Source organism: Cyprinus carpio, chromosome B14 (genome assembly GCF_018340385.1).
Source record: "Cyprinus carpio isolate SPL01 chromosome B14, ASM1834038v1, whole genome shotgun sequence".
Classification (NCBI taxonomy): Eukaryota; Metazoa; Chordata; class Actinopteri; order Cypriniformes; family Cyprinidae; genus Cyprinus; species Cyprinus carpio.
The window spans coordinates 8,240,612-8,263,772 of NC_056610.1; the positions used below are offsets into that span (position 1 = coordinate 8,240,612).

The 23,161-nt window shown below is 36.0% G+C and overlaps 1 protein-coding gene across 1 annotated transcript in view; it reads right to left on the reverse strand.

Annotated features, from left to right (window-relative positions):
• Positions 1–18,818, reverse strand: part of LOC109069606 (dedicator of cytokinesis protein 2-like) — a 98,911-nt gene extending 80,093 nt beyond the window's left edge. Inside the window, 17 exon segments of the mRNA XM_042737720.1 lie at positions 697–883; positions 1,899–2,002; positions 2,498–2,570; positions 3,104–3,202; positions 3,301–3,551; positions 3,948–4,024; positions 5,063–5,138; positions 5,220–5,355; positions 7,816–7,897; positions 7,982–8,139; positions 11,050–11,185; positions 12,853–13,001; positions 14,790–14,886; positions 14,964–15,019; positions 15,098–15,138; positions 16,854–16,937; positions 18,648–18,818. Of these exon segments, the coding sequence (XP_042593654.1) occupies positions 697–883; positions 1,899–2,002; positions 2,498–2,570; positions 3,104–3,202; positions 3,301–3,551; positions 3,948–4,024; positions 5,063–5,138; positions 5,220–5,355; positions 7,816–7,897; positions 7,982–8,139; positions 11,050–11,185; positions 12,853–13,001; positions 14,790–14,886; positions 14,964–15,019; positions 15,098–15,138; positions 16,854–16,937; positions 18,648–18,690 (1,849 nt within the window). The 5' untranslated portion in view covers positions 18,691–18,818.
• Between the last annotated feature and the right edge of the window lie 4,343 nt (positions 18,819–23,161).

Below are 23,161 nucleotides of genomic sequence, written 5' to 3' on the forward strand. Positions count from 1 at the left end.
AAGAACTCGTTGATATACATTACAATCAGAATTTCATACTTTTTGTTCATATAAATATCAGCATCTGCAGCAAATTGCAGATTTTTCTCAGTTTGGGTCTCTGAATAAAACTGAGTTGCTTTTTCCCCTCCATATTCTCACTATTAGACTATATGAGCCATAAAAGCCTGATTTCTCAAATATGATACTCAACAAAAAACATGCTTTTTTTTTTTACATTGATTTTTCAAGATACTTCATATGTCAGGCTTTAGAGGGTTAATATATTAATATTCAAACTGACTACATTTACTTTCTTAACAACAACACATTGCTGTTCTCATTGTGAGTCTGTGCACGTTATGCTAAAAATTGTTGTAATGCATTCTGAGTATGGGTCACCATACGTACTTGACTGTATGTCACGTCACTCACTCACTTATCTTTCATCAGAATGTAATAACCTGCTTTCCTTCTGAAATGACTTTCCTTTTCAACTGATGTCATCAAGACCTCTTATTTTTCAAGCTCCTGTCACGAAGAAACAATTTTCACCACCTGATGTATAAAATGTCGGCCTACATGTGGTTCCTCTCTGAATACCCTTTCTCACTTGGAAATTCATCGCATTACAGAAGTGAAATGGACTGTGAATGTTGTTTCTTTTGACTATAAAAGCAACAAGACTCTTTATTCCCGTTCCCCCGGCACACACACCATTCTGCGTGAGTTTGGTGGAGCAGACGAGTGTTGCGATGGTCAGTGTGTCTCTGGAGCTGACGGACAGGCCGCCCACACTGCTGGAGCTGCGCATCAGCGTCGCCGCCTTGTGGCTGTCAGAGTGACTGCGCTCGGACGGCAGGGACAGATACGAGCTGACTTCCTCCATGCGCTTACTGTCACCCTGCAGAAAGAAGGAAAACACATGCAGTCCATATCTGTTTGAGAATGTGTGGATTTACCGATTAGTTTACCTGTCGTCCACCATATTATCAGACGAAGGTTTACTTACTGTACATGTACTGTTAAGTCTACACTGATTTGATTTTTGTCTCATTTTCTGATACAAATATCTAAATATTCTTACATCAAAATTAAATTACTTGAGAAACAAAATGACTTAAAATATTAAGTCTTGTTTGATTAAAAAAAAATCAAAAATATGCATGAAACAAGAAAAAATATGTCAATGTGGCACAAAAGACTTAAACTGGTTTAAAGAATTAAAAAGGGAAAAAAAATATGTTTTCTACCCCACTGACAGACATTGTTTATTTTTTTAAGAATAAACACTTCAGGTAGTTTGTAACTTAATTCTGACAGAATTTTTGGTAATACATTTTGCTGTTGCACTAAAATTAAATCTATTCCCTAAAAAAACAACAATAACAACAATAATAACAACAACAACAGCTCAAAATTCATATCTCCTCTCCAGAAAAAAATAATAATAACAACAACAGTATAAAATTCCAAAACTAAAAAAATAGAAAAAAAAAAAACAAATGAAACCTTAAAAAAATGATTTCTAGCTACATTAAACACTTGGGCAAATTATATTAAAATTTATAGCGCTACAAAACAGACAATGAGCTTAAAAATTTCATTTTTCATTTTTATTGAAAAATCAGGGTTCCCATGCAAGGTCTTAGAAGACTAACAAGTCATGCAAAATCATAAAGAGTGTAAAACCTGTACCTGTACCTTTAAGATTTCAATGTGTAAATGACTTATGATTGTATGACAGTTGTAAATGCTAAATGAGGCTTCTCTGTCTTTCATTCTAACTCACAGACATTAAATTTATTAATCTCCTTACTGCATCTTTTTAACTTAAAAAAAAAAAACGTAAAAATATTACTAAATCAATTTCCACCCATTTTTGGCTTAATTGTGTATGTACAGTATGTGTTTCTGACCTTAAAGACGGTGAGCTCATGTATGCCATCTCTCAGAACGGTCCCGTCTTCCTTCATTAGACGCACAAACGCCATCGCAAAGTTCCTTTCACTCTTGTCCTTCGCTGCATAACACAAATTACACATTTGTTCATATCTAAATGAATTTCCAGAACCATTCAGTTGGTAGTATGACAGATTGGATATTCAGAATCTAAATTAGAGTCCTGTGGCTTTTAATGCATGGTATAATTCAACAGCTAACCTAAAATAAAAACACTGATGATGACTCAAACCTCATTTCTAGAATTTCTACAAATGTGTTGTTTTTCAATCGGCGAACTCTGGATCCAATTTTTTTTTTTTTTTTTTTTTTTTTGATATTGGGCCAGAATCCTAGTTTGCATGCATCTACTTTAGTATGCACTGCAAAACTGCTGACCATAAAGTATATACTTTTGAATATGTGGCAAGACAGTTCAGAGGTATTGGGACATGCTAACCAGTTTATGCCATTTTAAAATTATGACTTGATGTCACATTATTTTCACTGGTGTCTTCTCATATTTTAAAAAACTGTACTTCATGATTGCAGGACACACTAAAGCTGCTAAACTTACACTCCTGTGAGGATCGATGACGGAACATGAAGCGCAGATGGATTCTGGGCATCTCCTCAAGAGGGATCGCCACCTACAGGCCGGAGAAAAACATTACTACATACAGACTGAAAACCGGGCTGAATGCAAGAGGATTTATGCTTGAGAAATTAACTTTGAACTTGGCATCAAATTGATCTGCTTTCAAAATGCATGTTTGTGGTCTAATTGCTCCCCTCCAAATCACCTGACTCCATAAATGTATAATAGATGGATAAAAAACATGTAATATGTTGGAAGAAAATATTTCAGTTTGGTCCATTGCACCAGCTCTTAAAGAGTTTGCCCGAAAACTGACACAACACAGAGTGAAGATGAATCTGGTGAGTTAATGATTCAATGAATGATTCAGTTATTCATAAAGACAATGGTCACTTGCCTTTGTTCATTAATTAACACTTGCTGCCACCTACTAGCACTTTTCATATATATATATATATATATATATATATATATATATATATATATATATATATATATATATATACATATAAATGCTTTTGTACCAGACCTGCAATGCAAAGATGGCTGATTGGTATTAAGCTCAATGTCTCACTCACTTCTTACCTTAAAAGTTTCCATCCAGCGAGGTTGTTTGATCTGGTAGTAAATGACAGATCTATATTCGTTTACAGGCCGATCTCCAGCTCCCAGACAGATTGAGTTCTGCACAATAATACAAGACAGCTGTCAATCAACACAGAAAACCCCTCTACAATCAGAACAGGCTGACCTTTGACCTCACGGTCAGTGGTCACACTCACCGGCACGACCTTCCCCTCCTCGTCACACACCAGCATAATGACCTCCACGTTCTTCTGTGTGGTTTTGTTGTACTTGTCAAAGTCTCCGGAGTGCAGCGTGAGGTAGATGTCGTTACGGATGTCACCCGGCATGATGATCTCAGGAAAACCCAGTTTTCGCGCAACCACGGTGCTCCGGTCCACCAGGTGGGGATATTCTTTTCGGATCTGGACGATGTCGCCCACTAGAGCTTTCATGGTGACCCACAGACCTGACATGGTGTTTAATGTTTTATATTAGTTTCACTATCATGATCATGACAGAAACATATGAAATCTTTCTATAGTAAAACTGCTACAGTGATTTCGAAATATTCTTTAGAGAAAGCGTATGATTTATACCAGGTGCTTATGGTGGATGAATGAGGTAAAATAACATCAATTAAGGTTTAACTGTTTTTGTTCATCCTTTTCCCCTCGTCTCATTCTCTAATGTCTGTTTTAATGACAGTCGTAAAGCTCATCCGCTCTCATCACTCAATCTATTGTGTCTCTGTGTGTGAGTGTGGGCAGACGGGATTATAGGTCCAGTGAGTATTAAAGCATTAGCGGAGGGAGTGGTGATGCTGTGCTGTCATTTGTGCACAGATAACAGCACTGAGACATACCTTGACCTCCGCTGTCACCTCGCGACGTCGTCACTTTGTTAAGGAGGGTGTGAAGAAAGTCATTCTCAGCTATTACCCTACAAACACACACACGAAAACATAGTATAAAATAATTACTTTCAATAATAACATGAACAAATATTATACACTTATTTAATGGTTACATATTAAATAAAGATTTTTTCTATTTACATTTTTTACACACACACACACACACACACACACACACACACACACACACACACACACATATATATATATATATATATATATATATACACACACACACAGTGCTCATAAGTTTACATACCCCTTGCAGAATGTATAAAAAGTTAATAATTGAAACAAAATAAGAGAGATCATGAAAACTGCAACTGCCTGCTGTTCTTCAGAAAAATCCTCCAGCTCCTGCACATTTCTTGATTTGCAATGCATTAAGAGACGTGGGTGTAAACTTTTTAAATAAGATGATCAGGGTAAATTGTACTTATTTTGTTTTCTGGGAAACATGTAAGTATTTATGTAGCTTCTGAAGTCCAGTACTAAATGAAAAAATATGATCGTTAAATAAAATGAGAAGAATTTACACATCATCATCCTGTTCAAAAGTTTACATCCCCTGGCTTTAAATGCATTGTGTTGCCTTCTTGAGCATCAGTAAATGTTTTCGCCTTTTGTAATAGTTATGTATGAGTGTGTCAGTTGTCCTCAGTGTAAAAATATGTATCTCAAAATCATACAGTCACTTTTGGAAAGGGTTCAAATATGCAGAAGATGCTGGAAAACCAAAGAATGTGCAGGAGCTGGAGGATTTTTCTGAAGAACAGCAGGCAGTTGAACTGCTCAGGACAAGGGACTCTTGAACATGGTGGCCAAAATTATTAGAACACTATTTTCACCAGCTAAAAAATGGTTTAAAGTCAATTATTTCTATCTTTTGCTGTTGTGTGTCAGTAGGAAATATCAGTTTACATTTCTAAACATTCTCTCTTCCTCTCCCTCTCTCCCTCTCTCCCTCCCTCTCTCTCTCACTATATATATATATATATATATATATTTTAACTATTTCTTTAAGATACATGGATGAACAAAACACAAGGAGAGGAAAGACTTACGGATGAAATGGAATGAAATATTGCTTCTCTTCGTCACATTCTGTCTTTCCTTTGATGATGTCGCTGATGTCCATCACTGCCAATAGGCACAGATATATCAGCTGTGTACCTGTATTCTACATGCAGATCAAATGAGAACATTCACCCTGATATTTACCAGCAACACCAAACGGCCTCCGCAGACCCATCGTGCATTTCTTATGATTAGTATCTTTCAGATCCATACGGCCCACACGCACAATCTGACAGATCAGATAGATCTTCTCTCTGCCAAGGTCTTTATTCCCTAGATCCTTTAGAGAGAAAAAAAGTGAGAAAGAGAGAAAGAGAGAGAGAGAGAGAGAAAGAGTCTTTCAATCCTTAGGACATCAAACAATCTCTTATCACCACAAAAAGTCATTAAATCTCATGCTTTGATAAATCATGATTATGAGATAGTAGTCAAATTACAGTACGAAAATAAGACAAAATAACAATTATTAGATAAAATTTCATAGATATGACAAAGTCATATTTACAACATAAAAATTCATAACTGAGAAAAAAAAGTCTCAAAATTATGAGATAAAAAGTCATGATAAAACGTCTAATAGATGACAGGACAAAATCAGTTATGAGATATAAAAATCATAATTATGAGAAAAGTAGAAATTGTGATAATAAAAGGTCAATTATAAAAAAGTCAAGCTATGTCTAATTTATAACAGTATATCACAGTTATAAAAAAAAAAAGTTATTATGAGACAAAACGTCTCTAACTCCTCTCCCACCATTCACAATTACACACCATTTAGAAGACAACGCTCCACCACCAATCACGAGTTTTTATGGCTCTCCGTGTTTTCACTGTTATACACTCGGGGGTGCTATTACACATCTTATGAATGACTACAAAACCTCCCGAACAAAAAACACACTTGAACAGGACGGAAAAACAATATCTTATGTAAACAGATGCATATGATAAATAATGTGATCATCAGCAATAGATAGCATATAAATGAAAACTACATAATGTTATGAAGTAAAATGATGATCCAGGAAGTGGTATATGGCTGAGCAAGCTTTGGAGGTGTTGATGGAAGCAAATTACTGGATTTATGCTTTCATAATTGTACTGAATATTATCCAGATGTAGTTTTTAAAAATAAAATGTGATTTTCTCACCATTTTGCTCAAAATAATAAATTTTTATGAAACCTACCTATATTCAAGTGTATATTCAAAAGAATGCTTTAAGCTAGAATAAAACAGATTTTTTTGTTTAAAAGTAGAGGCTTTGATCTTTATTTTGGCGTATTGCATATTCAAATATTCATACAGCAAAATATACTGTAGGCCATCAAATTTTAGTGAAAAATAATAAAAATCGCTGGCGGTAACCAGCAACCTTTTTCATAAATGCTGGCAGGGAAAGAATTAATTGTATAACTATAATTTATCACAAAACAGTCAAACTTATGACAGTCATAATTATGAGAGAAAAAGTCAAAATTGAAATTAAAGTTATGATTATGAAATAAAGTCTAATTTATGATATAAGTCATAATTATAAGAATTGTTAACAAAAAATATGTAATTATGAGATTACAAAATTACAATATGACAACAAATAAAAGTACAACAATGTCATAATTATGAGAGATTATGATAACGTTAAATTTCTGACATAAAAGGTCATAATTATGAATTTAAAAATCATAATTACGAGAAAAAGTTGAAATGATTATATTTTAAAAGTATTTCAATCATGACAACTCTCGAAAGATTTTAGCATGGTGATGGGTATGACAATGTTAATGTATTTGGTCTTGGTGGAATAGATCTGCTACGCTGCTGCTGAATTGCTGCTCCTGTTGGTTATTGCTGTAGGAACTTGCTGCTGCCAGTGCATATGTACTGCTGCTGCTCCAGAGAGCCGTGAGACTGTGTGTTTGCTATTTATGTGAGCCTGGGCCGGCTTACCCGAATGGCTTAACGCTAGTGAACTATGCTGTGTGTACCTGATCAGCTGACCAGATAACTAGTGACCTGAGTTACATGTGCTTCTGGGCTAATGAATCCCAGATAAATTAACTAGTGGCTTAGCAATGTAAACCTGGGTGCTGTACCCTTAGGTTTATTTAACTAATGACCTAAATAACTATGTGTGCCTGAGCCAGTAGCTCACACTTACCAACTGTAGGTAGAAACGCGCATGTGTGTCATTAACAAACAGGAATCACACTGAAGGCTGATAGATGACTCAACATTGCATTGCAACACTGAGTTTGCTACACATGCTATAAAATTTGCTAACACTGCAATCTGAATAGCTATGCATACTGCTGCACAAAAGTACCTAGAATTGCTACTGCCTCTTTATTAAATAAACAAACAAAACTAATTAATGCTTACTAATTAAGTTCTATAAACCCTGTTGAATTGAATAGCAAAGTAATAAAATGCCTAATTCATCTAAAAAGTTCACTACCAAGCGTTATCTTATCACTGAAATTTCATGCAACTAAGTACTTTCTGCTGCTGTTGCTGTATGAGCAACAATAATAATTGGATTGCCATGCAGACTGCTGCTAATATTTCAAACATTGCGTCTGAATTTTGCTTTTCGTGCTGCTGCTATTAAGATTCACTTTCACAGCTTTTCAATCTCACAGATATGATTCACCTATTTTTTTCCTTATGTAGCAGAAACTGGCTTCCAAAGTTGCTACCCAAGACAGACTCCCAAGTGAAATATGTAAGTGACTTACTGTAAAGACCACTTTCAGACTGTTGAGCATCTCAATGTCCTTTGGCAAACCTTTATCTCCCCATCGGACCAAATAATTCTCACTGCAGAGAGACAGAGATACAGTGTGTGTAATAATGACAAACTCCTCTAGACTGATCATTAAAGAGTGTGTCAGTGAGACGCACCTGATGTTGGTCTGCTTGATGGGGTCGTACAGAGACATGAAGAGCTCAGAATCCTCGCCGATACGACACACAAAGTTACGCACAAAGACATACAAGCTGTGTGTGGGAGAAGACTGGATCCGTGCGGATACGCCAGAATGATCCAGCTGAACGTTGGACTACACAGAGCAGAGCAGAAGAGACAGGAGCTGATGTTAAACAGAGTTTAAATTGACCGAAATAAACCTGACTGGTATTAACGTGAAAAACTCACAACCACCGTACTAGAGTCTTATTTAGCACTTGCTGGGTTGCTAATGTGTTGCTAAGGCATTGCTTAGAGGTTAAGAGGGAATCAGGGTGGTTCCTATGGCATTATTATGCAGTTGCTAGGCTATTCTGAGTGTTTGCTGTGGTACATTATGGTCGTACATATTAATAGGTGCCAAAGTGTTGCCAAGTGGTTTCTAGGGTGACTGGGTGGTTGCTCTGGTATTTTATGCAGTTGCTAGGGAGTCTGGGTGATTGCTAGGGTGTTCTGGATGGTAACCAAGGTGTTGTCAAGTAGTTTCTAATGTGTCTGGGTGGCTGCTGTGATAAATTATGCAGGTAGTAGGTGCCAAAGTGTTGCCAAGTGGTCTATAAGGTGTCTGGGTGGTTGCTGTGGTATAATATGCAGTTGCTAGGGTGTCTGGGTGATTGGTAGGGTATTCCGGATGGCTGTCAAGGTGTTGCCAAGTGGTTTCTAGGATGTCTAGGTGGTTGCTGGGGAGTGTGGGTAATTGTTAAGGTGCCCTGGATGGTTGCCAAGGTGTTGCCAAGTGTTTTTTAAAGGTGTCTGGATTGTTGCTGTGGTATATTATGCAGTTACTAGGGAGTCTGGGTGATTGCTAGGGTGTTCTGGGGGTTGTCAAGATGTTGCCAAGTGGTTTCTAAGGTGTCTGGGTGGTTGCTGTGGTATATTATGCAGTTGCTAGGGAGTCTGGGTGATTGCTAGGGTGTTCTGGATGGTTACCAAACCAAGTGGTTTCTAGGATGTCTAGGTGGTTGCTGGGGAGTGTGGGTGATTGTTAAGGTGTTCTGGAGGGTTGTCAAGGTGTTGTCAAGTGGTTTCTAAGGTGTTGCTGTGGTATAATATGCAGTTGCTAAGGAGTCTGGGTGATTGCTAGGGTGTTCTGGAGGGTTGTCAAGGTGTTGTCAAGTGGTTTCTAAGGTGTTGCTGTGGTATAATATGCAGTTGCTAAGGAGTCTGGGTGATTGCTAGGGTGTTCTGGATGGTTGCCAAGATGTTGCCAAGTGTTTCTAGGATGTCTAGGTGGTTGCTGGGGAGTGTGGGTGATTGTTAAGGTGTTCTGGATGGTTGTCAATTTGTTGCCAAGTGGTTTCTAAGGTGTCTGGGTGGTTGCGGAGTTATAATATGCAGTTGCTAGGGAGTCTGGGTGATTGCTAGGGTGTTCTGGATGGTTGCCAAGGTGTTGCCAAGTGGTTTCTATGATGTCTAGGTTGTTGCTGGGGAGTGTGGGTAATTGCTAGGGTGTTCAGGATGGTTGTCAAGATGTTGTCAAGTGGTTTCTAAGGTGTCTGGGTGGTTGCTGTGGTATAATACGCAGTTGCTAGGAAGTCTGTGTGATTTCTAGGGTGTTCTGGATGGTTACCAACGTGTTGCCAAGTGGTTTCTAGGATGTCTAGGTGGTTGCTGGGGAGTGTGGGTGATTGTTAAGGTGTTCTGGATGGTTGTCAATTTGTTGCCAAGTGGTTTCTAAGGTGTCTGGGTGGTTGCGGAGGTATAATATGCAGTTGCTAAGGAGTCTGGGTGATTGCTAGGGTGTTCTGGATGGTTGCCAAGATGTTGCCAAGTGGTTTCTATGATGTCTAGGTTGTTGCTGGGCAGTGTAGGTAATTGTTAAGGTGTTCTGAGTGGTTGCCAAGGTGTTACCAAGTGGTTTCTAAAGTGTCTGGGTGGATGCTGTGGTATATTATGCAGTTACTAGGGAGTCTGGGTGATGGCTAGCATTTTCTTGAGGGTTGCCAAGGTGTAGCCAAGTGGTTTCTAGGGTTTCTGGGTGGTTGCTAGGGAATAAATATGTGGTAGCTTGGGTGTCATTGTAGTCACTAGGATGATCTGGCTTATGCAGCTGTTGGGTGTCTGGGCAGTTGTGGATGTGTTGCTATGTGGTTGCCAGGGGTTTGTGGTTTGTGAGGTCACTAGGGTATAAAGGTACTTGTGAAGGTGTTACGAAGTGGTTTCTAGGGCATGTTATGAAGTTGGTAGGGAGTCTGGGTGGTTGCTAAGCCATAATTATGTGATTTCAAAAGTGTCTGGATGATCGCTAGGGTGTTCTGCATGGTTGCTAAGACATTATTATGCAATTGGTAGGGTTTCTGGGTGGTTGTGAAAGCATTGCAGCGTGATTGCTAGGATGTCTGGGTGGTTGCTAGAACATTATTATATGATTGCTGCTACGGTTTCTAGGTGGTTGTTAGGGAATAATAATGCAGTTTCTAGTGTCCTGGTTGTCACTAGGATGTTTTGGATGGTTGCCAAGACACTATTATCCAATGTTATGTGTCTAGTTAATCATGAAGGTGTTGCTAAGTGGTTGCTAGGCATATTGTGGAGTTGGTAGGGTGTCTTGGTGGTTACAAATTAATTGTTAGGTGGTTTCTAGGATGTCTGTGTAGTTGCTAGGGAATTATTATGCAGTTGCTAGGGTGTTTGGGTGGTTGTGAAGGTATTGCTGAGTGGTTGCTAGGGTGTCTGGGTGGTTGCTATGGCATTATTGGGCAGTTTTGATGAGGGTTCTGGCTAATGAATTATTTAAATGAAGTTCAGTTTAGTTTGATCCACCTCAGGTAAGGCCATTAAGTTACTGCAGTGGGGTTACAGGAGGATATTCAGTGTGAATTCACAGCAGAACCAGACTGAAGGAAGGTGAAGCTGTGGGAGTTCATTGATTTCATTTGTTCAGTCATCCTGAACATCTAAAAGTGTCTCATTAAAACTACAAAATCGCTCTCTGATTCCTGAAAATGAGAGAAGTTCCTTGTGGTTTCATCTGCAAACCTTTAAATGAAAGTGAAATGAAAACCTGTTCTTCTTTAATGCGCTCTGTGATCTTGGCCGTAGCGTCCTCGTGTGCTCGGAAGAGGCTGATAACACTCGCTCGCTCAGGGTCCAAGATATTCCCATCGGCATCCCGCACCACCACATCCAGCTCCAGGATCCTGGAGGCAGAATAACGGTTAATTTAACTGCAGTTTGAGTGTTTGTACTCGCACACACACATGATTCACATGAGAATTCAGTGCACACACACAGATCCTTGAAACGATCTGACAGATGTGCTCTTGCACGGAGCTCTACTGAAGAAGCGTGAGTCCCATGATGCACCTCAGGCGTGACTTCCTGCATTTCATTAAGACTCATTCTTGCACATCACAGAAAGCAACATCCCAGCAAAAGCCCACAGCTAACAGATTCACACATGTTTTTTGCTGTTTTCACATGATCAAGAAGTAATCTGTCAGTATAATGAATTACTACATATTATTCTGTTATTTTAGCATAGTTTTTTGTTGAATATTTAATTGGCTTTATTTTTTTATTGTATATATATATATATATATATATATATATATATATATATATATATATATATATATACATACATATATACATATACACACACACACACACACACACACACACACACACACACACACAAATATATATATATATATATATATATATATATATATATATATATATATATATATTCCTTATATATTTTTATTCCAGTCTTAGTTTAACTATAGTTTGGATTTATTTTCAGTGAGTAATTTTAGTGCTTTATTTTAAATGCATTTCAGTTTTTCATCTATATTTCACTTAGTTGTATGCTCTTCATCTGTATATTATTTCTGTATATTATTTGTATAAACAAAATGTTTTAGTGTTTAGTTAACAATCATAACCCTGAAATATTATATTCAAAATATTCAAACATTTGTATTTGTATCAAATGCTTGTATAATGTCACTATGCTTGTGTGATCACACTTAAAGTCATTTCTGCTGTAAATTAGGTTGTTATGGTGTCAAAAATGTTAGATAATTTTAGAAATTTCACAATGCTTGATTAATTAATTATTAATTTGATATCACAGCAAAAATTAATGCTAGCCTATCTAAAGTTCTCAAGCTAATTTAATTCAGATAAACAGTCAGTAATAAAAGAAGAAAAAATAAATTAATTACAAAAAACAGCACAAGAAAATACAACTACTGTACAATAAAAAAATATATATCAAAAGTGCTTTAAGTTAGGGAGGTCTATCTTTTAAAAAATAAAAAGTCAATATACTAACACACATTTTCTTTCCCAGCTGTTTGCACTGAGGACACCAATATTGGATTTATAACATTATCTTGAGAAAACAATGATTAACTTGTAGTCATGTGAAAACAGAGCAAGAAACGCCATCCATGGGAATCCATGACAAGTGGTTTGGGAGTTTTTTTCCCTCATATTAATTCATTAACATTCAGGTGGCAGAAAGGCATTTTTATCCCCTTCAGGTTTGTTAATTAATTCCTTAATGATAATGAACAAATGCCAATTAACTAATCCATTAACAACAGCCTAGAGCAAATTACTGAAGCTCTGAAGAGGAATTACACCAGCCGAGTGGATCATATTATTCTATGCTTTATCAGTTGTGTGTTTGTACAATGGTACAATGATGGTATCAGATGATAATACCATAGTATGACTGTATGATTACATTCAAATATTATGATATAGGATATGAATGTATGCATGGTTCATATTACCATGGTCAAAAATGCACACAGACAGGTACACAAGTGGAATCGACACATGAAATACGTACTTATTTCCATAGTCGATCTTTGAGGTGACTTTCTGTTTGAGCTCCTTAAACTCGTCACTCGGCAGTGTCCCGGACAGGAGCTGTGAACGCCACTCCATCAGATCCCACATGAGCCGCTGCACCTGACTGAAACGCTCCTTCTTACTGGACTGATGGAAACAAAGACAATCACTGATTGGTCAGAAGTTCAGGTTGTGCAAATTTAATGGACTTATAATTTTGCATGTTTGACTTAATCGACACATCCAGCGTTATGTGATATCATCACATGACTTCATACCACAGTTTGTATAATTCTACATGACGTCCAGGTATCATGTATGAAATAAATACATTATATTTGAATTATTTAATTTAATTTAATTTGTAATTTAATTTTGTTTAAAAATGTTTTAACATTTGTCGGTAATCAGATGAAAAGTCATTCACAGCCCATTTACTTTAATTTATTTGGATGTATTACGTTTTTTTTTTTTTTTTTTTTTTTTTTGAGGTCAGCTAAAGAGGAAATATATTTCTTTTTTGCAACAAATTATATAGAAACTTATTTGGTGACAGATATTACAGAACATAAAGTAATACTAAACAGTAAAAAAAAAAAAAAAAAAAAAAGATATATTATATAAGCAGGGTGAGATTTGTTGAAAATACAGAAGGGGGGAAGAAGGAAGGTAAGGGTAAGGCTGTAGCCTAAGTAACATATTATGAGTATAATCTGTTAACAACACACATCATAAACCCGTCTTTTTAGGCAAGTACCATATAATGGGTGTCAGGACATGAAATGTTTTTAATATGACGGGAACTGTATTTAATGTGATCACAATATATTAAAAACATTGTAAGTTAGGCATATTAATTGTAATGATTTAATTTCCACGGTTATTCAACCAACGAATAAATTATTTTGTGAATCAGTCTGAATAAACAATATAATGGCATTAATGGGAAGAATAATTTAAAAAAGTAAGTCAATAACTCACACACTTAGATATAACTGATCCCTGGAAGTTTTTAGTGAGTAATGAGCTCGCTGAAATTCAAAGTAAATCTCCTTGTCTGTGACCAATATTAACTGAGCTTTGATGACTGATGACCCGAAAAATTAATTAAAAGTTAACTATTAAAAAGAATAGCTGAACATAAGTTCACAAATAAAATATACAGCTTAAAGTGTTACTGCCTTAGTGATGAGATTCATACTTTGCTTTAATAAATTGAACATTGATTACATTATTAATGTAAAAATATAAAGTAGAATTGTTTTTTAATTTTTTATTTTTTTTTCTGATAGTGTATTAATAATGTTTATTTAACCAAGAAAATGTGACTGGGGCATGAATTGTGACTGGGACATGAATTAACATTTGATTTAAATTTATGTGCAGCATAAATATATGCTAATTGCTGAGTTATTATTATTGGTATTGTTACACTTAATTTATATTTTTAGAACAGCAGGAAGTTTTCTAAAAATAGACAAGGAAGTAAACTTTGTTACTTCTGATTTCATTTTGACTTTAAAAGTCAATGCTGTTGTCACTTCATATCACACTGAGAATGGAAGGTCACTTTGTGGGACATAGTATGCCGCGTACTGTAATGTGCTTCAAATGTGCTTTACACTGCACATTATGTCAGGTCACACAATACAGAAAACTCCCATACTGAGTACAGTATGCATACTACAAATATAATATCACCACACTCTTAACAATAAAGGATCCAAAAGGAGGTTTTATCCATTTGTTGGTTCCCCAAAGAACCTTTCAGTGAGCAGCTCATAAAAGAACCATTTACTTCTCAGTGTAAAGAACCTTATGTGGAAAGGCACGATTCTATAGATGTTAAAGGTTTTTCACGGAACCACTGATATCCATAAAGAACCTTTATTTTTAAGTGTAGTACAGTATCCCACCCACATCTAAGCGTCTCACCACATAGAGCTGTTTCCAGATGCTGCCCCATTCTCTCAGTGTGGTGGTCACCTCCTTCACCAGCGGCATCTCCGCAGATGTTATGATCTCCTCATCTCTACAGGAGCAGACAGACAGAGGGTCAGAGGATGGACGGATGGATGGACGGACAGATGAACAGAAGGACATACTCACCCTCTCTTTTCGATGGTGACTTCCTTTAACACTATAAAGCTTGCAGGAAATGCTCCTAAAAATGGAACAAAGTAAATTAGCAAACACGAGGAACTCCAGGTCAGATATTCAGGAATAAACACCCGTTTACTTACCTTTCTCTCTTTGTTCTTGATCACATAACCTTTATACCATCCTGAAACAATAACACACTGGTTTAGACTATGAGAATATTTCTGTTGCTCAAACAATATGTAAAATTATTTTTTTAGTGTTTTTTTTCTTGTTTTACAGTACAAATATAAAAAACAAGATACATTCACTTACAAATTAATTTAAGATATCAAGTCTTGTTTTCTGAAGAAAGTGATTAAAATTCTGTGAGTTTATGCTTAAAACAAGAAGAAATAACTGTCAGTGGGGTCAGAAACAATCTTGTTTTCCCTTTGAATTAAGACCCCACTGGCAGATACTTTTCTTGTTTCAAGCATAAATTAATTCTCTGAAGACTTCATGGTTGCAAAATATAACCTAAATATAACCAGCAGGGAACGTTCTGTTTAACTTATTTTTTAGGCTATTTAAAAATAACCTCCCTGCAACTTTCTTGGAACGTTATTTTATGGTTGCAAAGTAAAACCTAAAAGGAACGTTCCTAAGGGCCTAAGTAATCTGATCGGATTTCTGCTATTGAATTCGATCAAATCTTGAAAATGGGTTTTTCAAAACAAAAACAGAATTCTGGCATCAGATTAGATCCCAAATCCAATCTTTGTTTTGATCTGGATCAAATCATCTAAATTTTTAGTAAGATTGGGATACTTTTGTTTAAAAAAATCAGGATTATACTCCTCCCGGCAGAAGGGTGGATTATATTAAATTAAAAGTGTTTTTTAAATCACTGTCTGTAAACTACATTGGCACAATCATTCTGATAAACCAGTTAATAGTCATTTGTGAGCAAATGCAAAGTGTCTTGCGTGAATGCAATGCAAAACTTCTCTGAGAGAATGCAAAAACATTGAGGAAAATAATAAAATAAAATAAAATAAAATAAAATAAAATAAAATAAAACTTTATTGTAGCTTGTTAATCACTAAAATAGGAAATACATGAGAACATATGAAAATGAAGACAAAAAAACTAAGACTCATCTTTTATCTAAACCATCTAAAAAAATCACTTTCTTCTAGCTCTATGTAGTTGAGTTTCACAGTCAAAAAAAAAAAATCTGTCAAAGGTGGTTAATAGCAATAAATAAATAGCAATAAATACTACTTACACTAAATACAAAAAAAATGTTAGATACTATTTATACTTAGTTATTTGTTATTTAGTATTTATTTGTTATTTAGCAGTTATTTGCAAGTAGTCATGACAAAAAAGTTAATTGTAAATGGATCAAACTGACCCCAACACAATAAATAAGATGGGAATTACTAAAGTTCTCACATATCTTTTATTTTTTTTTTATTTAATTTTTTTTTAATTTTTTTTTTTTTTAGTCTCTGACAAGGTATAATACAGTTTTTCAGTTTTTACATGAATATTTAGTGTTTTTCATGGTGTCGATTTTCTGCTAAATTGCAGCGAAACCAACGTGGCTCAATTTCACCCCAAAAACAGAAGCTGTAGCCAGTTTTTGAACAGGAGGGGGGGGGGGTTAAAATGTTTAGATATTTGCACTGGAAAACAAGACCAGAATACTGAGTAAGAAATGTATTTATTTATTTATTTTTTCAGTGTGGAACATGCATGGCGCAAGCAACACCAAGGTCACAGTTTTGATTCCCGGGGACCGCACTGAACTGATCGAGTGTATGCTGTGAATGCAACATACATTGCTGTATATAAAAGCATTTACCTCATGCATAAGTGCAAAAGTAAGTGCAATATCACAGAATCCCTCACCTTCACATGACTCCTGTATGTGCACAGTGTCCCCGATAACCAGGGACAACTGCTTCTCCGATTTGGCGACGAAATTCCACTTAACTCATAGAAAAGAGAGAAAATATCAATTGCATGAAATTCAACCAATGCATTTAAAAATCCATAAAGAGATTTTCCCAAGACACAGTTTGGATTAAATTTTAAGTGATATTTGGCAAAAGAGCAGAATGAGATAATTTAATGCTTCCAAGAAGACATCAAACAATCTCTATCATCAACTACTTGAAAAGAGTCCTGTGATTCATGTCTAGAGCACAAACGCTGCAGGACGATGCACATGCTGGACTTTAATACTTTACCCAACATCAATGACTCTGAAAGATAAACTGCATATTGCAACATAAACTGCAACATCATATTATATACACGCGCGCAGACAGTTCTGCAAGTACGAGTTTGTTGGCCTACTTCCTCTCAGAGCAGCTTCCTGTGCAACACCGCACACAAGAGATACACACCGCCATCAGCATGTTTACAACTGAAATAATTCAAAAACAGTATACATGCATTTACATGATCAGACAGCTTTTATTTTATGTTCACAATAAGTTTTAGCAAGTGCATACATTTCTTTCAACAAACATGCTGTGAGCTACAAACTTGCTGACTACGCTGCCTACAATCAGAAGTCAAACCACTTTTGCATTCATTTCAAAACTGAATATACAAAAATAACCCTAATTCTGTGAATACTACATTCCCAAATAACTGTAAATAAGGTTACTCTAATCAGTTTCACCATTTCAAGATCATACTGCTCTTCCTGGACACTTTGCATATGAGCATATGTTGCTTTGTAACGAAAATAAAACAAGTTTGTTACTTGTTTAAGTAACAGAGATGTTTATTATGGTTTTAGTTTATTTTCATTTTTATTTGTTTTAGTTCTGTTGTTGTTGTTTTGTTTTTGTACACAAACTAAAAGAAAATGAGAAATGTTGCTAACTGAAATAACATAAGCTTAAGACTTTAATGTTTTATTTCAGTTAATGTTTCATTTGATTAGAAATATTGAGTTCATAATGTGATCTCTGATTTTTGCTTGCAAACTTTGGTATCCTGAGCAAATATAAGCTCATTTAGAGCTCTAGAGGAGATTCCTGCTCTCTTTTCTCAGGAGAAACATCTGACTTCTCACTACCGTCTAAACGAAACAATCAAGATGATAAAGATATATAAAATTAATAAATTCAGTGCTGCTCTTGTGTTATTAAATGATGCCAAACCTTAAAGCACCTTCATTCAGCAAACAGGCTAAAGAAGCGAATCCTCTGCGCTGTAAAAAGTGAAAATGTGCAGAAGTTCCCTTATCAAGTTATTTCAGTCTGATTAAATTGCATAAATGGTATTTTTGATTTTAATAAACCAAAAGAAGCACATTTTTACAATGCATTTCAAGCTCTAAGTAAGAGGCTGTCTTAGGGTTCAGGTCTCAGTTTGTTGTTGCACTATACCAGTATCGCATTAACTGCACCGTCATAGTGTCAGAAAACTAAAATCTGCAGCTTTTCAAAGCAAAACAAGTGCAAAATGATAAAATGCCGCGATCTGATTATTCCAGTGACTGTTGGGCCGCTTGACTGATCTGTCTCTGCCCACATCCTGAGATATAGGAACTGAATCAAACTACTTTATACGCCCGCTGCGAAGGCCGCTAGGAATACAAACACACAAACACACACACAACTTCGCAGAGAATGTTCAAAATGCACGGGTGGATCACTTGCACACACAAAAAACAGCAAAACTCACCAACTCCATATCTTTCAGAGATAGTTTTTGTCCAAGGAGCCATTGGTTGGACTATAAAACACTCTCCCTATGGCTCTCTCTGTCTGTATTTTCTTTCGGAGTATCTCAGTTCCTTTCTTATGTCCTACACTGACTGTTTTTTGGGTGAGGGTTTGAGAAATAACCAGAGAAATAAGCGCTCCTCCTCCTGTTTGACTGTCTGCTTCTTCCTCTTCCTCTTTTGGCGTCCACATTTAACCAGCTGACAGCAGAACTTCAGCACGATGACTAAAGCGTGTTTCAATGGCTTTTATTGATAAACATCTTGAGATCATGTATGTTTTGGGTGTCAAACTTCACTCTGATCTATAAGGGTGTGTGATGATGCATGCAAATCATCATTTATGAATCTGTAATGCTGGAGGAAACATCTGGAACGAGACAAAGCAGAGATTCCCTGAAGATGTTTGATTTATGCATCCAAAAGACTTAATACGAGCAGGTTTATACAAACACAAAAACAAGCTGTTCTATAGTAATAAACCACCAAAATAATGTCAATCTTCAGGAGCAATACCTACTGCAAACAATAGAGGGCACCGCAAACACTCACTTAGAGATGATGCCTCTTGTTTATGAAGTTGACCTAAAACAGGTCAAAAATCCCATAGATGTACACTGACTGAGTTATATTTACAGAAAAGAATATTAAAGAGACTTGAAGGTGGATTCTTTTGACTTGGATCACAAACCAATCACCTAGAAACCATCCAGAACACCCTAGCAACCACTCATATGGGGAACTTTCATATGGGGAATCATCAAAGAATACCAGCATTTATACATGTGAACACTGCAGATTCAATGCTAAAAACAGCTGGAGGCCGATAAACACTCCGCTTTATGTTTTCTTACTGTGATCCATGCAGAAATACAGGACAGTATCCCACAGAAATAAACACAGCCTTTTGTTGAAGCACAAAGCACCTCTTGATACGGCCCCTAATGCATCATTTGTGTTGATTTGAAGAGGTCCAAACAACTCAGCTAGTTCCTTCAAGAGGATAATGCGAGGGGTTTTAATTTGGATCAGACCACATAAAGCCTTATTTCACCACATCAGTGCTGGCAATAAAAAAAATATATACAGATTAAGTTTAAGTGATTTAAATGAATAATTGTTTTGTTTAATATTTTATTACAAAGATAATATATATTACAATATATATATTATAGTGCTGTCAAAATAAGCACGTTAGCGCAGGCTATACATGTTTTCTGTTAAACGTGTTAAAAATATTTAACACAATTAACGCAGGGGCGGAGCTAGGGTTGGTCACCCCACTTACAACTGCTGCTTCTGTCTCTTTTTTTTCTTGTCAAACGGTAGACGTTTCTATGGAAGCCTGTTTCCGCCACTGAATAAAAAAAATTAAAATTTAGACTTTTCATCTCACAAATCCGACTTATTTTCTCAACACGAGTTTCTAACAATCAATACATAAAAAATAAAAAATCCAAAATAAAAAAAAAACACAAATAAAAGAAAGAATCAATAAATTCAACACACAATCATTTAGGGCAAAGTTTAAACATTACATTACATCAGGTTTCCCAAACATGAAGGAACTGCAGGGTTTGTGAGTTTAAAAAAAAGCTGATAATTAATTAATTCATCATAAAACAGAATCTTAAAATAACATCAATCATGTAAAATCAAAAAAGAAAATCAACTTGCATGAGTGACCTTTAACCAGCATCTGAAAGAACTGTCAGAATATGTGACAAAAAAATCACTTTTTAAAATCTCAAGGGTACTTCAAGTAAATATTTAGGTGAAAAGGATCAGATTCAGTGTTTGAATTTTTGATTTTTATGTGAAAAGACAAAAGCTTGATATAACTATACGTTTTTAGTCAGAAATGCGAGACTAAGCAAGCTTCATCTTGCAATTCTGACATCAGGCAGTGTTATATCTCACAATTCAAGAGCGTCAAATTGCGAGTTTGTATCATGTCAATTATGAGAAAAAAGTCAGAATTGGGAGCACACTCCAACTTCACTTCAGCATCAGGTGTAAGTCAAACAAGTGCATAAACTGTACTGTGCTCTCAGCTCGTGCTCTTAATTGCACTCACTAAGGATAAACTGTACTGTGCTCTCAGCTCGTGCTCTTAATTGCACTCACTAAGGTGCTGGCATGCTGTAGCCTGTATCAGTTCACATCAAAACATGAAATAAACTATGTGCAAGCAATGTCGTGGTCAGTTAAAGGGAAAGTTCAGCCAAAAACATACACAAACAAAACCAAATTAAACCCTGCAGCTCGTGACGATACACTGATGTTTAAAGACACAAAACGATCGGTCTGTGCAAGAAACTGAACAGTATTTATATCGTTATTTTACCTCTGATTCACCACAATGTCCGAACTGTCCTGAAGACTTATAAGTGCATTACCACCACCAAATGGTCCATTGACACTCTTATCTACAATCTCAGTTAGGATTGTCAAAGGTCCACTTGAGAGATACAGTAGATGGTGGTAATGCACTGATAAGTCTGCAATCTGCTGTAAAGCAAGCAAGAAGAAGAAGACACGTCATGGCCTGCTGTTGAGAATGTGCTCAGGATGCACTCAGGACAGTTCTACAGATCAGACATTGCATGAATCAGAGGTAAAAAATGATATAAATACTGTTCAGTTTCTTGCACAGGCCGATAGTTTTGTGTCTTTACACATCAATGAATAATCACGAGCGGCAGGGTTTAATCTGGTTTTGTTTGTGTATGTTTTTTTGACTCTCAAAGCAGTGATTCCCATCCACTTCCATTATATGACTGACAGACTGCAACGGTTTGAGTTAAAAATCTTTGTTTGTGTTCTACTGAAGAAACAAAGTCACCTACTGTACATCTTGGATGCCGTGGGGGTAAGCAGATAAACAACAATTTTCATTTTTGGGTGAGCTATCCCTTTAAGCCATGAAGTACCATCACCTTCAGCGAATCCCTAATTTATCTGCACATAGACGGATCCGCTGATAGTCGCGCTCCTGTGTGCTTCTGTGTGAGTGATTGGTGAAGAGCGTGATCACTGAAGCCAATCACAGTCATATCTGTTGAGCGCGTGAACACAATGACCAATCAGTGCTGAATCTGCTCAACAGCGCTCAAATCTTGGAAATGGATGTTTTTAAAATTTCAGTACCAAATGGTATCGCGGTCAGTACTTTTTGACAACACTATCTTGTTTAACAGTGTGAAATGCTTCATTCTGACAGTTGTTGTTTAATACTGACCTGCATGTCAAGTGCTGCCGGGAGCATGATGGTTAAAGCCCTGGGCTGCTTAGAGGAACACTGCAGGTCCAATCCATTATTTCATCCCTGAACAAGACATTAAAATACAGGGTTAGACACAGTCAAATGGCAACTATGCTGTAAATTGTGTGAATAACAATCAATAGTTAATTATAAAGCACCAAATAAACATTTCAAAGTCTATTTTACGGTCTGTCTGTTGCAAGAATATTGATTTGAGTATAAGATGTGCAGCTGGATTTATTAGAATTGCACAATGAGTAATAATTAACTGTCATATATAAATTTAGTAAATATAATCAGACTACTTTGAGATTACTTTTAGGTTTCTTTTGACCTAACGTGTTTCAGCACCATCACTTGGGACAGCGCCTTTGTAACGTCAAACGTAAGAGGCAGCGTGTTAAGAAGCTTCCTATTACAGTACATCGGTTTCCCTAAGGGACAACTGCGGGGAACACACTTAGGAAAAGCTGATAAACAATTCATTTTGTAGAAAAAAAAAAAAATCTTCTTACAAGTCTTCTAATAAAACGCTAAGAGTAAGCGTTATCACCTGATTTTTTGTATAGCAATCATAAAAAAATTAATGAAACCAGATAATTTTAATATGTGATAACTAATTATTGAAAATATTAATCTTAAAATCTGATTTTTTATATTAAAAAAAAGGATCAGTCCACAAAACTGGATGACTTTAGCCACCTGATCTCTGTGTGAATGTCCACAAAACTGGATGACTTTCTGGGTGTATATAAGAGGTAGACTATTTCAGAAAGGAACATTTAAAAGATGAAAAATAGGAATTAGGGAAAATCAATAAATTATGAATAATCGATTGCTATTGTGTGAATTATATGTAATCAATAAAATTTTATTTAATCCAAATGTCAAGTATTTTAATTTTGGAATCTGATTACATAATTGAGTTACTGAAAGATAATCATTTACTACCCAGCTCTCTCTCTGTGTGTGTGTGTGTGTGTGTGTGTGTGTGTGTGTGTGTGTGTGTGTGTGTGTGTGTGTGTGTGTGTGTGTATATATATATATATATATATATATATAATATAAATTTAGTAATATATGAACATATGAGGAGTTAGCACAGTCACTAGAGTCTTGCTGAGGTTTAGTCGTCTGAATATCCTTCAGCAGACTCTGACCTTCAAAAGAAAATATCAAGCAGCTTATTAAAGACCTTTCAAAGGGTAT